Here is a 14,922-nt window from a genome sequence, read left to right as displayed (position 1 = left end):
AAGCTACGGATGATTTTCCATGATTTTCCATGGGTTGTTCCATGTTCATGCCTGCCTTCTGCAAGTGCCACTTTCTGCAGTTTCTACACACTCCAACAAAATAATCCTGCCTGGGAACTTTGGTGACTTTGTTTCAATCTTATTGCCTAAAGGGCTCTTCTTTTGTGGGATTTTTGCGCTGGGGATTCATTGGGTTTCTCTCACAATGAGAAGTGCAAGGTGTTGCACCTGGGTCCTGGCAACCCCCACTATCATTGCAAGCTGGGAGATGTAAGGATGGAGCACAGCCCTGCCAATAAGGGCCTGGGGGTACTGATGCATGGTAAGCTGGACATGAGCCAGCAGCGTGACCTCGCAGCCCAGAAAGCCAACACTGTCCTGGGCTGCCTCAAAAGAAGTGTGGCCAAGAGGGTGAGGGAGGTGCTCCTGCCCCTCTGCTCTGTGCTGGTGAGACTGCATCCAGATGTGGGGTCCTCAGTATAGGAGAGACACAGACCTGTTGGAGCGCGCCACAAAAATGGTGCAAGGGATGGAACACCTCTCCTATGAGGACAGAGCTGAGAGAGCTGGGGCTGTTCAGCCTGGACAAGAGAAGGCTCCGGGGAGACCTGAGAGCAACTTTTCAGTATCTAAAGGGGGGCTATATAAGAAGGAAGGGGACAGGCTCTTTAGCAGGGTCTCTTGTGGTAGGACAATGGGAAATGGTTTCGAACTAGAAGGAGGGAGATTTAGATTGGATATAAGGAAGAATTTGTTTACAATGAGGGTGGTGAGGCACTGGAACAAGTTGCCCAGAGGTGGTGGAAGCCCTGTCCTTGGAGACACTCAAGGTCAGTCTGGATGGGGCTCTGAGCAACCTGACTGAGCTGTAGGTGTCCCTGTTTATTGCAGGGGAATTGGACGAGATGACCTTTAAGAGTCCCGTCCAACTCAAATGATTCTATAGGAAAAATAATAAATCCACAAAACCCAAGTGGGTTGGGCAGCATCACAGCACAGTTTCAGCAGTTCTTGAGAGTGGCCTCCGTTAGTTTCTCACACTAGGCAAAACTTTGCTGAATGTTGCAAAGGGGAGCAAGCTGAACACTTTGTTATGCAACATGTAGTGTTGCTGGTGAGGTTACCTGGTGAGGTACCAGTAGGTACGAGAGACGGACGAGGCTCCCTGCCTGCGGAGCGCCTTACACTTTATTTCCACGAGCCCAGAGTGCAGCTGGAAGAAGCAGAGCGCTCTTTGAGCTTTTCCCCATGCCGCGCAGCCCCCACCGGGCTCCCTTCGGCCCCGGCTCCCTCTTTTCGCCATCAGCAGCGAACCCCCCGCACCAATCTGCATATTCACATGATCGCAAATGACCCGCGGCTCCGGCGGCAGCGTCTCAAGCGCCCTCCGCCCGCTCGCAGCAGCAGGTAGGGGCCCGCCGCTCGGCAGTCGCCCGCTCGGGAGCCGCGCCCCCCCCCGCGCCCCGCGCCCACCCCGCGCCCACCCGGGGAGCGCCGCAGCTCCGCGCCCGCGCTGCCGCGGCTCCGCGCTGCCGGACAGGCATGAGCGACCGGGCGGCCGCGCCGCGCCGCGGGTGAGTGCGCTCCGCGAAGGGGGGGAGTGAAGGAGGGAGGGGTGGCCCAGCTCGGGGGAGAGGGTGACCCCCGGGGAGCGGGGGGCTCGGGGTGCAGCGGCTCGCAGGGCTACCCCGGCAGCCCGAAGGCGATACCTTTCGGTCGCCCGTGGGTGCGCTAAGCGGGGACGGAGGGCTGCGGAGCGTCTCCGTTCCGCGCCCAAAAAGTTTGATTCTCAGCTTGCGGTCTTAGAGTGGAGAGAGGTGCGTGTGCGGAGCGCCGGTCCCGCAGAAAGCGGCGGCGCTGGGCTCCCCAGCCTCTCCCTCCCACCTGCCGCGGGTAGCCGTGTCAGCCGCCCGCTCACATCGTAACGGAAAATGAGACGGAGTGCCAAAGGGTGCCCAGCGTCCATCTGAGCCGCGGGGATGCCGGAGCGTACAGCTGCCGCACGCACACGGCTGCCGTGCAGTGCCGGGCAGTGCCTCTGCCCCCTGAAGTGGCATCAGAAAGAACGTTAAAAGTGCCCTTTGGGATTCGTTGGGAAGCCTTTGTTATTATTTATATCGTCACGGCTTCAGAGCCACAGTCGCTGCAGCCCTGGACAATGCGTGTGCCCAGAATAAGGCTGCCCCATAGCCCAGACTCTTTAGACCGTGACGGCAACTTGAGCTGCGGCACCCACCCCGTGTCCCATCACACGCCGTCTGCTGTGTGATTCTAGACCAGAGAGCTCCAAGCGTGGCCAAGCGAAATCAATGTGTGACCGTAACCTAAAAGCGCCGTTCTGTTATATTCTGTTACATTTTGTATTTGCGGAAGGCAACCGCGAGCGGCAGCTACTCCAAAAATTGCTTTGCAGCTTCGGTGGCAAATCTGAGATGCTGGGAAGTCTCTATCAGCTTCAGACCTGGCAGTCATCTCTCTGTCCCATCTCAAGCCTTGAAGTTAACTGTGTGCAGATGGGACAATGGGTGTTGGAGACAATATTGATTTCTAAGTTGCTGAGAGCCTTTGGATTTAAGTGAGAACCTGGACTCCAAGCTAAGAAAAAAAAAAAAAAAGAAAGTGATATTAAGCTTGTATTAACTTTTTTTTTAATGCAAGTGGTTGGGAGGGAGCTAAATTTTCTTTCATTTTTGCTGTGGGGAAATAAAGTTGTGCAGCTTGAAAGAAAACTTTTGCTGTGACAGCTGGGTGTTTCAGTGGGTGTTAATATCATAGAAAAGCAGGCTGCTCATAGGAAAAAAGGCAGCATTAAAATAGGTGTTTAGGTCATTAACTATCAAACTATAACTGGTAGAGTTCTACCATTTGGGTTGGATTTTTTTTTTTTTTTTTTTTTTTTTTTATGCATGCATGCATGCAATATGCCCTTTAGGATAAGAATAAACTTCATTTATGTTGATGAACAAGCTTTTGTGCTTGAGTTACTTTTGGACTTTTGGACTCTATAGCTTGGACTTTTGGCTTGCATGCCGCATTTTTGCATTTTGAGGGCTGTAAATGACATTGGCTGACTGGATGGCATGGGATCTCAGCTGTAGCTCATCAGGTGCAGCAGTATGAGGTCTGCTCTCCATGATGGGTGCCCGGCCAGGCCCATCTGCAGTTCTCTGTGTACAGAAAGTGGTGATCAGGCACACTGGGACAAAGTCATGAGTCCCCATATCCCTCCCTCCTGTGCTCCAAATGCATCTGGTGCCATCCTTGTGTCCTCAGCGGTAGTAAATTTTGCAAAAGTCATAGAATCATAGAATCATTTAGGTTGGAAAAGACAGCTAAGATCATCTAGTCCAAACATCAAGTCTGGAATATAATGTAAGGGCTTGTTTTTTGTACTTTGCAAAAGCAGGGTAGAGCATGGGAAAACCAATGTTGCATCTCAATGAAGATAGGTGTGAAGGAGTAGTTGAGTGCTGCTTCTGTTGTGTAAGCATCCAGGTTTCATTTCATGGGATTCAGGATGTGACTCATCCCTACATGAACTGTTCACTTGGGACATGTTCTGGGACACTGAGCTCTTCTCAGTACAGATATTGCTCCTGTGTCCTACTCAGGTCACTGAACTGAATTGTTGGTGAGGAGCTAGCAAGGAGGATAAGGATAGCTGTGGCTTCATCACCAAGAGAGGTGGTGAACTGTGATCCATCTTGAACAAACAGATGGATCTCGGTAGCTGGTCATGAACTGACTGTTAATAAAAGATCTTACAAAAACTACTCCAGTTTGTCTGAACACAAAATCAGATTCGGGGGTTGACTTTTTTCACTTTTGAGGTTCTGGTTTCCCTTCTCCTTTAGTGAAACAATTCCTGATCAAAGTTCCGAGTCTGCCAGATCACTTCACAAGTGCTTTACAACAACCATTTTCAGGAGGTAATATAATTCTTGTTCTCAGCTGAGAGTCCAGAGAACTGAGATAGAGTGCAAATGGCCTATCCGAAATACACAGTAAATTAGTGTAAGAAATGAGACAGGGAAACAAATTATTTGCTCCAGTCACAGAGTTGAATTGCTATTCCCTAACTCTCCACAACTGTTAAGAAATTCATGGCCCATTCCTCTTGCAGTAACTTGAAATGACTAGACATGCATTTTATGCTTCTTTCTGATGTAAGTGGTATTAAATATGCATCGTGGCTCAGTTACCTTAGATAACTGAACATAAATTCATCCATCTTCCACTTGAAATTCTGTTCCCAAAGCAGCAGTGGAGTATTCTTTCTTTTGTTTTCTGTTGTGGTTTTATTTGTTTGTTTTTGTTTTTTGGAGGGGTTAGTAGTTTTATTTGCTTCTGTTTTTAAAGAAGAATCTTGTTAGCATTCCTTAGAAACTCATTAAAATGCTTCCCTTTTGGCTCATTCTTCTAATTTATTAATACCACAAATAACTTTTCTTTGGTGACCCACTTTCATAGGTGTCTGAGCATCTAGCAAGACTGTAACTCATCATGAAGGTTGTGCAGACTTACAATTAGCATTTCCAGACAGTGGAAAATCCAAGACACTTTTTTTCTTTGCCCCACACAGTTGTACATACCAAATGTGCAGAAAATGTTGTTCTGTTCTACTATTTGTTCTACACACTTAGCCTAAGAGAAAAGACTTTATTGACTGCATGGTTGATGTGAAGGTCAGAATTTAGGACTGTGTTCATTTTCCTGACTGGATTCAATCTTAACCCTATGTCCAGAAAGGAGAAACTGCACTTTGTATAAATACAAATTGAAATATTTGTTTGTGTGAGTGTTCAGAAAAATAAACTTTCTCTTATAGATCCTGAGGCAACCTTCCATCACTACACTGTTGTAAAAATGATTAGGATTTGACTACTGTATGGGCTTAGGCTTGTTTGACTATGACTTGGGCTTATTTAGCTAGGAGAAGAGAAGGCTTTGGGGAGACCTCCATGCAGTCTTCAGTACATGAAGGGAGCTTACAAGCAGGAGGGGAACCAACTTTTTTTTCTGATAGTGATAGGAAACAGGGGATCTGCCTTAAACTAAAGGTCAGAAGATTTAGGCTAGATATCAAGAAAAAATCATTACTCAGAGGGCGGTGAGATGCTGGCACAGCTGCCCAGAGAAGCTGTGGTGCTCCATCCCTGGAGGCGCTCAAGGCCAGGTTGGATGGGGCCCTGGGCAGCTGAGCTGCTGGGTGGCAGCCCTGCCCACGGCACGGGGTGGGACTGGGTGGGCTTCAAGGTCTCTTCCAACCTAAACCATTCTGTGATTCTATAATACTGCTTTTTACTGAACTATTGCACCTGCCTTGTGAAAAGGACGGATTTGATTAGAGAAAGGGGATACCCACCGATTTAATGAGCATGATGGCTAACAGGACATTGAAAGTGGTAGGGCTTTGCAGACTCCTAGTTAGGCAGAGGTCACCTAGGATAAAAGAATATATCTATTTTCACACTTACTTAAGAAAAAATAAAGGGTCTGTTTTGCATGAACCAAAGCTATAGGAACAGACTTATCACAGGGAATGATTAATTACCTCATATACTTCGGACTGTTGAACTCCAGCAATGTTTTAAGGGCAACCAGCTCTGACAGCGTATCTGTCCAAGGTTGCCCCCTTCCAAGGGTACTCTGCCTTGAGCCGTCCCTCCAAGTTTACAAATAACAGCCCTCTTACAGGAGAGAATTAGGCTTATTTGGTGACTTCTGATGAAGATTTGTTTTCCTTTTTCAGTAAGTGTGCACGACTGTGCAAGTGTGAGAGCATCATGGTAGCATTCAAAGGAGTCTGGACTCAGCCCTTCTGGAAAGCCGTTTCAGCAGAATTTTTGGCCATGTTGATTTTTGTCCTCCTCAGCCTTGGCTCTACGATCAACTGGGGTGGATCAGAGAAGCCACTGCCCGTAGACATGGTCCTTATCTCTCTCTGCTTTGGACTGAGCATTGCAACCATGGTGCAGTGCTTTGGACACATCAGCGGTGGCCACATCAACCCTGCTGTGACTGTGGCCATGGTCTGCACAAGAAAGATCAGCCTCGCCAAATCGGTCTTCTACATTCTTGCCCAGTGCCTGGGAGCCATCGTGGGAGCTGGCATCCTCTACCTCATCACACCACCGAGTGTGGTGGGAGGCCTGGGAGTCACTGCGGTAATCACTTCTGCTCCAGCGCGTGCAGTAGAGTAACTCAGAGCCTAAGAACATAGAATCAGCGTCACACAAAATAAAGAGAGCTCGAGTAGAGATTTTAGGAGCTTACTGGTTTATTTACAACATCCAGAAAGGGTTTAAAGCTCTCCCCAGGATGGCTTTATGCAACACTATATCTGTAGCTGTTCTTTTTATAGAAGTACGCTTTTCTAGAACTTCCCTAAATCTGATGACAGCAGGTAATGTTAATTTACGTGCAGAATTTAAATAATGTATGCTTGAAATGCCATTTTCTTATGGACTGGGGAGGGGAAATTAATTCTCTGCCGTTATGATGGGGATTGAAAAAACATCAATTTAAAATGACATACTTTTGAAATAGATTGTGGCTTAGATTTCAGCTTTGTTCTAAACTAATAAGAAATGCCATCAGTTAGCCCTGTTGCAGGACTTATTAAAAATGCACTTGAGCTGCACACTGCTTAAATTTTAATTGAAATTTAAATTAATTAAGTCAGGGCTAATTAATGAATTTATAATTGAATAGTAAATTACAGCACTCCCAAGAAAAAAAATGGTGAAGGGGAAGTGCAGCCTTTGCAAATCCCCATGTAAAAATAAAGGATACTTCTGCAGTCTAACTTTGAAGTTCCCATTGGGTGATACTGGCAAGCTGTCTGTTGTCAGTCCAGCAGTAATTTTCCACGGCTCTCAAATTAAAAAAAAAAAAAAAGAAAGGGGAGGGGAGGAGAGGGTTGGGAATGTGTGCCTCTAAATGTTCATTGTTGTCTTTCATTGTGTACCACTTAGAAATACCATTCACTGAAATGTAATTAACGTAGGTGGTGTCTTTCTGATTTATAAAATCACCTTTGCTTCATCTCCTGTGTTTCTTTCCCTTTCTCCAGGTACACGGCGATCTTTCCGCTGGCCATGGACTCCTGGTGGAGCTGATAATTACATTTCAGCTGGTTTTTACTATTTTTGCCAGCTGTGATTCAAAACGAAGTGATGTCACTGGTTCAGTAGCTCTAGCAATTGGATTTTCTGTTGCAATTGGACATTTATTTGCTGTAAGTTAATGCCTTAGTTTTGAAAAATAGAGCTTTTGTCCCTTTATCCTTACTTCAGAAGCAAATGGAAACTTCTGTAGACTTTATAGCTGCTATAGCTATATGACTGTTGTATTATAGAATCATAAAATCCTAGAATCACCAAGGTTGAAAAGGACCTCCAAGATCATCCAGTCCAACTATCCACCTACCACCAATATTTCCCACTAAACCACGTTCCTCAGTGCAGCATCATCCAAACGCTTCTTGAACATCTCCATGGACAGTGACTCCACCAACTCCCTGGGCAGCCCATTCCAATGCCTCACCACTCTTTCAGAGAAGAAATGTTTCCTAATATCCAACTTGAACCTTTCCTTGAGGTCACCTTGAGGTCATTCCCTCTTGTCCTATCACTGTTACCTGGGAGGAGAGCTCAACCCCAACTGCACCGCAACTTCCTTTCAGGCTGCTGTAGAGACCAATAAGGTCTCCCCTGAGCCTCCACTTCTCCAGACTGAACAATCCCAGTTCCTTCAGCTGTTCCCCATAAGATCTGTGCTCCGGACTCCTCACAGCTTTGTTCCCTTTCTCCAAGCACGCTCCAGAACTTCAGTGTCTTTCTTGTAGTGACAGGCCCAGAACATGTTATTCATGAATAATGGATCATGGTATGGATCCACGTCAAAAACAGTTTGAAAGCAGCAGGAGGATCTTCTTCAGTAGGATCCTGGGTCTGAGATTTTCTGCCTGTTTGTGTGACAGCTTTGTTAATTTTGTAATAAGACTCTGAAGAGTAACAATACACATTGTCAGGATTAGACACCATGCAATACCAGTCCTTTTACTGTGGGTAAAAGAAAGACACTGAATGACTACCTTTGAGGTTCTAATAACATGCAACATTTTGTCTTTACTTTAGATCAATTACACTGGTGCCAGTATGAACCCTGCTCGCTCATTTGGACCTGCTGTCATCATGGGAAAATGGGAAAACCAATGGGTAACTCTGTTTTCATGCTTCCTTCCTCCCAGCAGCAAACATCCTTCACGTTTTTTTCATAAAGCACTCAATTTTTTACACATCCCATCAAGACCTTCACTGGGAAGACAGGTGCTGACCTGCTCCACACTATAGTACAATCCTGATCCACATCTAGGACTGCAGTGTGGCAGGCAGCATGCTGGGATAGCATCTAGCTACTCGGGGGCCATTTTGTGGAGGGAGTAACTGGGGTAGAAGAAAACTGTGCCAAAAGAGCGAGACAAACAAACAAACAAACAAAACCTAACAACAACAACAACAACAAAACAGTCCAGTGAGATGGGAAGAATTGAACTGCAAAACAGAAAAAGTCCTCCAAGGAAGACTGCAAACCCTCAGGTCATGCTGGTGAGAAGTTGTGGAAGTAATTCTGTTGGCTTCACGTTTCACCTGGTTCTATGGCAAACTGGGGCAGACATAAAATGAGAGCAGGGACTCCCTGTGATCTGGTTCCAGAGGGAGGACCTGCCATAGCAAATGCCCACAGCAAAAGATGAAGGGGTTGCAGCCTGGTCTTTATGAGCTGGACCAGATGTTATCTGCTTTGATTAGAAAGCATTGGCTTAACTAGGAGGGTTTTTGAAGGAAACAATTTAATAAACAGACTGTGAGTGTTGCAGTTTCTATAGCATCCCACTACTAAACTTATCAACATTTTATAGGGAGAGATGGATCACAGCTCAGCCTCACCTAATTAAACATAGGGAAAGCACTTCCAGGGATGCTTTCAGTACTAACTGTGGGAGCTGCGTATTGCAGAGCATATAAGGATTTTCTTGATTTTTAAAGTATGGAGCCCACATTGCTCCCACTGAAGCTAATAACAGAAATAGCATTGTTTTCAGGCCCTGAGGCTCCAATTCTGCAAACACGATACCATGTGTAACTTTGTTCCCAAGAGTTATCGTATTGAGGCAGATTTATCCAGTTATCAGTGAATGGCTTGTTCCTATGAAAAATCTGCTGTAGTTTTTCACAAGATTAATTATCCATACTCTGCGGGAGCCTGTAATTTGTGACTAAAGCTGTAAACAATAAACAAATTTACTATGTAAAAAGTTGTAGGAGAAGCTTAGCTTCTCTGCTGGTCATTTGGAAATTGGGCCTTTTTCTCCTCCTTCAAAGCAGTGACATTAGCATGAGAAGTCAGTGGGCCTTTGCACCTACTAATATTACAGAACTGCTGCATGTCATACGAAAATAGATAGGTACCCTCCAAAGTTGTGTGTGTCAGTTGTATTTGTTTATCAAGTTAGATAATAAGATAGCTGCCTGCCCGTTGGAGTCTTCTGGATCAGAAGTCAAATTTGGACTCTTTGGAAATGTGAGTCTGAAATACTGAAGTAGAACTGCTTGTATATATGCACTAGGATAGGCTTTGCTTCCTTACAATTTTATAATCATTCTGGAGTAAAAATGCAGAAAGATGAGTTTTCTACATTGGTATTCATTTTGTGTGGTATCTTGAAAACAGCACAAGTATGTTATCTACAGCTGGCAAATAAACATTGAAAATTTAGAGAAGGCTTCTTTGAAAGAGGTTAGAAGTTGATAAACCCACTTTGCTTTGAGGATATGGGGCTTTTCTCTGAGATTCTGGCTTCTTTTCTTGCTCTGGAACCTAATGCCTATGTTTTTTCCACCTCTCTTTGTAGGTTTATTGGGTGGGACCAATAATAGGAGCAGTCCTTGCTGGTGCTCTTTATGAGTATGTCTATTGCCCAGACGTGGAGCTCAAACGCCGTTTTAAAGATGTCTTCAGTAAAGCTACTCAGCCATCCAAAGGGAAGTACATAGAAGTGGATGACACCAGGAGCCACGTAGAGACCGATGACCTGATCCTGAAGCCTGGCATTGTCCATGTAATTGATATTGACAGGAGTGAGGACAAGAAGGGAAGAGATCCATCAAGTGAGGTGCTGTCTTCTGTATGACTAGCAAGGAGCACTGAAAGCAGAGAGCAGCCTGCCAGCGACTCCACAGATATCCTTCCACCTATCAAAGAAACAGATCTCCTCTAAACAGAGCATCTATCATTTCTTAAAAAGTGTGGTGAAGGCAGCTGTGTGGTAGTGGCATCACCAAACCATACATCTGCTCAGCTGGAATATTAGGACTTCATTATAATTAGGATTCCCCATGAATTATTCTAAATTTGGAGGTGTTCCTGCAATTTTCCTTCCTTTCTTTCTGGAACAACCCCAAAGTCAAAAAGAGATGAAAGCATTCTTCTTTAATAAATCAGTCAATAATGAGATGAAGATAGAGATGTTTAACATTCAGATTGACAGATAAGATGTATCAGGAAATGCCTATAGACATGAAGACCTACTTATCAGATTGTTCTTCTGACACTTAATTGACTGTTGTCATCTTTGATTAGAACATCTTATCCATTAAGCATTCTCTGTGAGGTTCAGGGACAGCACCAACAGTATTTAACAGTTTTATCCAAAGTCAAGCAATGGAGTATTGTTTCCACTCACGTATGTCACTACTACCTTGCAAACTACCTCTGAAATAAATGATATTTTAATAGGCTCCAGAAAAAAATTCGATCAACCCATCAAATTTCACTCATACGATTTTCTGTATAAATGTATTACCTTCATCTCTTCCCAGGAGTAAATATGCTGAAATTGAATATTGAAGTCTACCGTAATAAGGCTGCAAAGCATTTAACTGTACTTCATGCTCACTTCTGACATTGTCTATCTGGTGAAACATTCTCCTGGGGTTTGACTATTGACCATTTCATGTTAGCAGACTCTCAAGGTCACGCAAAGAATATAAAGGCTTTCCTGTTACTTAATAACTCAAATAAGACCTATCAGAAGAAAAGAAGGCATATCTGTTTTCAGTGCACTTGTTCAGATACAGATTTCTGTGAGAATTTATGTAAACTAAATGTTTAAATTACTTACCTACTTTCTTACAAGATGGTCGGAGATATGGGGTTTTTAATTTATTAGTAATGTAGAGAGTTTTTAAATTTTAACTGTATTGAAACACTGATTGAGAAGTATTTTTTATAACAGAGGATAAAAACATGACTGCTTCTGCCTTGTTGTTGTAACTGATGCCTAACTAGTCGATCAGGATCCTCTCTTATTCCACAGCTCATCTAGTCTTAATTACATCTCCAGTAAAGGCTGCTTTATTTGTTGTTAGGAAAAGATGCAAGCACTTGCAGGGTTTTTTGGGGGGAAGGGGACATGAAATCAGTAATCAGGCTTTCCCCCATAGAAGTATTTTGATAGACATAATCATCTCACCGGAACATTTCTACAAAGCTGTCACTTACTGCTTTTGTTTCTGATCAGTGGCTTTGAGTTTTACAACGTGCAGCTGCCGAACAGTCAGGAGCATTATGGTATTACTGTAATTGTATAGTTTTTATTTTGAAATTGAAAAGCTATTCCTGCCTACTTAAGAATAAGAGGGGAAAAAAAAAAGCATTAGTCCTGACTGTGGGCTGTAATAGACTTGTCTCCCCTTTGTCGTGCTCTACACGCAATCTTTATTACAGGGAATTAGATGCTTCTAGTGAGATAATAAACCACTGCTAAACTCAAATCTGTGCACTGTGATCCAAGGGCAATTCTGCTATTCCAACTCGCAGCACTGTATGGCATGTTCTGCTGTACTCAATCTCCTGCTTTCACACTTTTCTTGCCTTGAAAACCCTGTTAGAGAGTGGCAAAAGCTCCCATCATCGAGCGCTAGAGTTGTGATTCCTCCACTATTTTTGGTTCATCCCTGCTCCTGCCTCTGCTGTGCAGGCACAGCACATGGCACATGTGGGCACAGGTCAAGGATTCCTCAGGTGACCCAGCGACAGCCCTGCTCATGGCCAGATGCATTCCCATTACATACCTATGGAGTATGCTAAAACAGCTGATGCACTCCCATTACATACCTATGGTAAAACAGCTGATGGCTGTCCCTACCTGTACTCCTCAGGACAGCATCTTGGTTCAAGGGCAGGAGCATGGCTAGGGACCTGCTGGTATTTGACCTGCTGTATCAAATCAGAGATAAGATCCAAGCAAGACCAAGGATCATAGATAAGAGTTAAGTCACAGCAGGAACTGAGTCTGGGCAACATAGGTGTGGCTTTTAGATTCCTGTATGCCTTTTCTCAAATGGGTAAGTATCATCCTAAATAGATTCAATCAGAAAGAGTAAAAGTAGTGTTGTTTTTTGTTTGTTTGTTTGTTCTGTTGGTTTTTTTTCTCTAGACATTTGTTCTGGCTTTTTTTTTTCCTTCAAACACTGTGTTTGTTAAAGGGACATTTTGATTAAACCTTTTTCATGGCTTAAGCAGGTAAAGTGAAGAGTGTTATATTCCATAGCACTGGTGGATTGTTCTTGCATTTTTGTATTTAAAGGCACTCCTTAGAAACTCATAATATGCAGATTTTGCATGGTGCTGTATTATTTAAATAAGAAGCTGTGATTTGCTTTATGCTTAATGGTCCTTTACACAAATTGCATGATATTTGTTTTCTTCACTCTGCCTGATTCTGCTGCAGAGGTGAGCATAGCACGAGCATGGTACTGGCCAACTCAATCGGGAGAATTTTTTTTCCTTGAAACACAGTTTACTGATGAATTGTGGCAAACACTCAGAACCAGTCCTAGGAGAACTCCTTACTCAATGGGAGTATTGGAGATAAGATGCTGAGGCTCCTGAAAGGATCAAGAGAAAGAAGACAAGCTAAAGTAAAGAGACCATTAGCCAACAAAGGATGCTGTCATTCATTGGCCATTATTAGGAAAAAGTGAGGACTCTTAGGTTTGCTCCTGCTTCCATGGAATCAAACTCATGGAGAGGTTTGCCATTAGCTGCAATGGAAATGATGCTGAGCTTTTTGGGGAGCTGATGGCTCCTCTCAAGCACTTCCCTGTAGTTTTTCAAAAATAAGCACTTTTAAGCAAGATAGTAAATTCTGGAAGGATACCGATTCAACTTGAGGTTTATGACTCACCCTAAAGTAAATCCTTAGGTGTAACTGCCACCAAAGCCCATTGTACCCCACAACAGGAGATCACCGTTCACGGTGATCAAGGAATATTCAAGGTAACATCACAGCTCAGTGCCCCTTAGGATTCAGTTTTAGCCTCCAAGGGTACGTACTTCTCTAAGTTGTTTTGCAGTGGCATCATTATCAAAAAATTATTTAACATTTTGTTAAATAATAGGCTGGCATCACCTTCTTATGGGTTGAAAACGCTTAGCATATATATTGGTTCATGTTGGTGGATATATATCACAGCAAGCTTGACAGGCATTTCACCGTTATACTGGAGTCCTAAAAACAATTGTGGATGAGTCTCATACCCCTCCATGATGGCACAGGTGTTTCCAACACTGCATTTGCACATTAATGACCATATTCAGAATATTTAATCCCCAGCCTTCAGAAGAGAAAGGATGAAAGCTGAAGGTGGTTATGCTGCAGCACACAAATACCTTTCAGGTTCTCTAAATCCTGAGGAGTTTGTCAGCCAAATCCTAACTATTCTTATGGGGGAAAAAAAAAAGAAAAAAAAAAAGGAAAAAGGAAGAAAGAAAAAAGATTCCTGTAGCATTTGAGATGTCATAACCCTTCTTTTGTTGAAGTACATGGGAGTTTTTTTCATTCAGTGAAAGCAGGAGCAAGACTCATCCCATACGCAGCATTTAGGCTTCTCATATGTACTTGCACATGAGTTTTTCAAAACGTGTTTTATTTTCAATTATTAATTATTGGTCATGGTAGATGTCTAAAAAGATAAATAGCCTTCAGATAGGACTTTCACCTTTCTAATGCTAGTTAACAGCAGTTGCATCTGAAATCTGCAAGATTTTAGTTTGAGTCTGTGTAACACATGCAGGATGTTATACACCACCCACTATTTATAATCTAAATAAAATATGTGAGATCTTACATTGTGAACCTTTCTGTCCAAGGTGAGAGATACAAATGCCACACATTCTGACTCTAAAATCAACCTGTGTGTATCTGAGTTTCTCAAGGACTTTCAAACAGACATGATGCAAACACAGACTGAATTATTTGTTACTTGGTTACTTATATGATTTAAATCATACTGATGCAGTCTTTGTAATTTAGGAAAAATGATGTAGAGCAAACTATGTATGAGGATTTTTCCACAATATTGCTTATTGTGGAAATGTTTAGTCACCATCGTATCAGAACTAATGTTATAGGACTTAAACTTTCCATGTGTTACGTTTGAAATAATCTACTGAGGAATACACTATGAAATAATACATGATTTTCTGGTTCCCACTTGTATTCTACTGTATCTCACACTTCTGTTGCAAATAAATTGTCTGTTCCAAAAAAGAAAAGGCATCATTTGTTCACTGAAAACATTCAACAGTCCCAAAGCTCATGACCAAAATATATAGAAAATAAACAATCCAGAAAATAGCACGTCTGAGAAGTTAGGAAGTCTGTGCTTACTTAGACATACTGTAGAAGTAAGTTGTATGTTAGTTAAGAGATGTGATTGCAAAAGATGTAATATCTTTACAGAAACAAGCTAAACCAAGCAGAGCAAAAGTTATGCTGGTGCACTCAATCCTGATTTTTCTGGATGGGTTTAAAACGCATATAGAATAATGGAGAGCTAAAGTTTTATATAC

The 14,922-nt window shown here is 43.2% G+C and overlaps 1 protein-coding gene across 3 annotated transcripts; it reads left to right on the top strand.

Moving 5' to 3' along the window:
* Positions 1-1,321: 1,321 nt before the first annotated feature.
* AQP4 (aquaporin 4) lies at positions 1,322-14,625 on the top strand. Of its 3 annotated transcripts, none has more exons than NM_001004765.3 (5): positions 1,322-1,407; positions 5,753-6,167; positions 7,076-7,240; positions 8,142-8,222; positions 9,920-14,625. In NM_001004765.3, exons 1-5 carry the CDS (start codon positions 1,340-1,342, stop codon positions 10,196-10,198), a joined length of 1,008 nt encoding a protein of 335 aa, NP_001004765.2. In that variant the 5' UTR covers positions 1,322-1,339; the 3' UTR covers positions 10,199-14,625. The 3 variants fall into 3 exon arrangements, with proteins under 3 accessions (NP_001004765.2, NP_001304756.1, NP_001351338.1); NM_001317827.2 differs by having other exon boundaries at positions 1,332-1,407; positions 9,920-11,049; NM_001364409.2 differs by having other exon boundaries at positions 1,368-1,574.
* The last annotated feature ends 297 nt before the right edge of the window (positions 14,626-14,922 follow it).

Source organism: Gallus gallus, chromosome 2 (genome assembly GCF_016699485.2).
Source record: "Gallus gallus isolate bGalGal1 chromosome 2, bGalGal1.mat.broiler.GRCg7b, whole genome shotgun sequence".
NCBI lineage: Eukaryota > Metazoa > Chordata > Aves > Galliformes > Phasianidae > Gallus > Gallus gallus.
Note: the sequence above shows the minus strand (reverse complement) of the source record. Positions and strands in the feature narration are given on the sequence as shown.

Excerpts from the sequence above, each read along its gene's own strand:
- AQP4 (NM_001004765.3), top strand. The coding sequence starts at position 1,340 with ATGATCGCAAATGACCCGCGGCTCCGGCGGCAGCGTCTCAAGCGCCCT. Across the intron at positions 1,408-5,752 it reads CCGCCCGCTCGCAGCAGCAG|TAAGTGTGCACGACTGTGCA; the intron begins GTAGGGGCCCGC and ends TTCCTTTTTCAG. Across the intron at positions 8,223-9,919 it reads GAAAATGGGAAAACCAATGG|GTTTATTGGGTGGGACCAAT; the intron begins GTAACTCTGTTT and ends CTCTCTTTGTAG.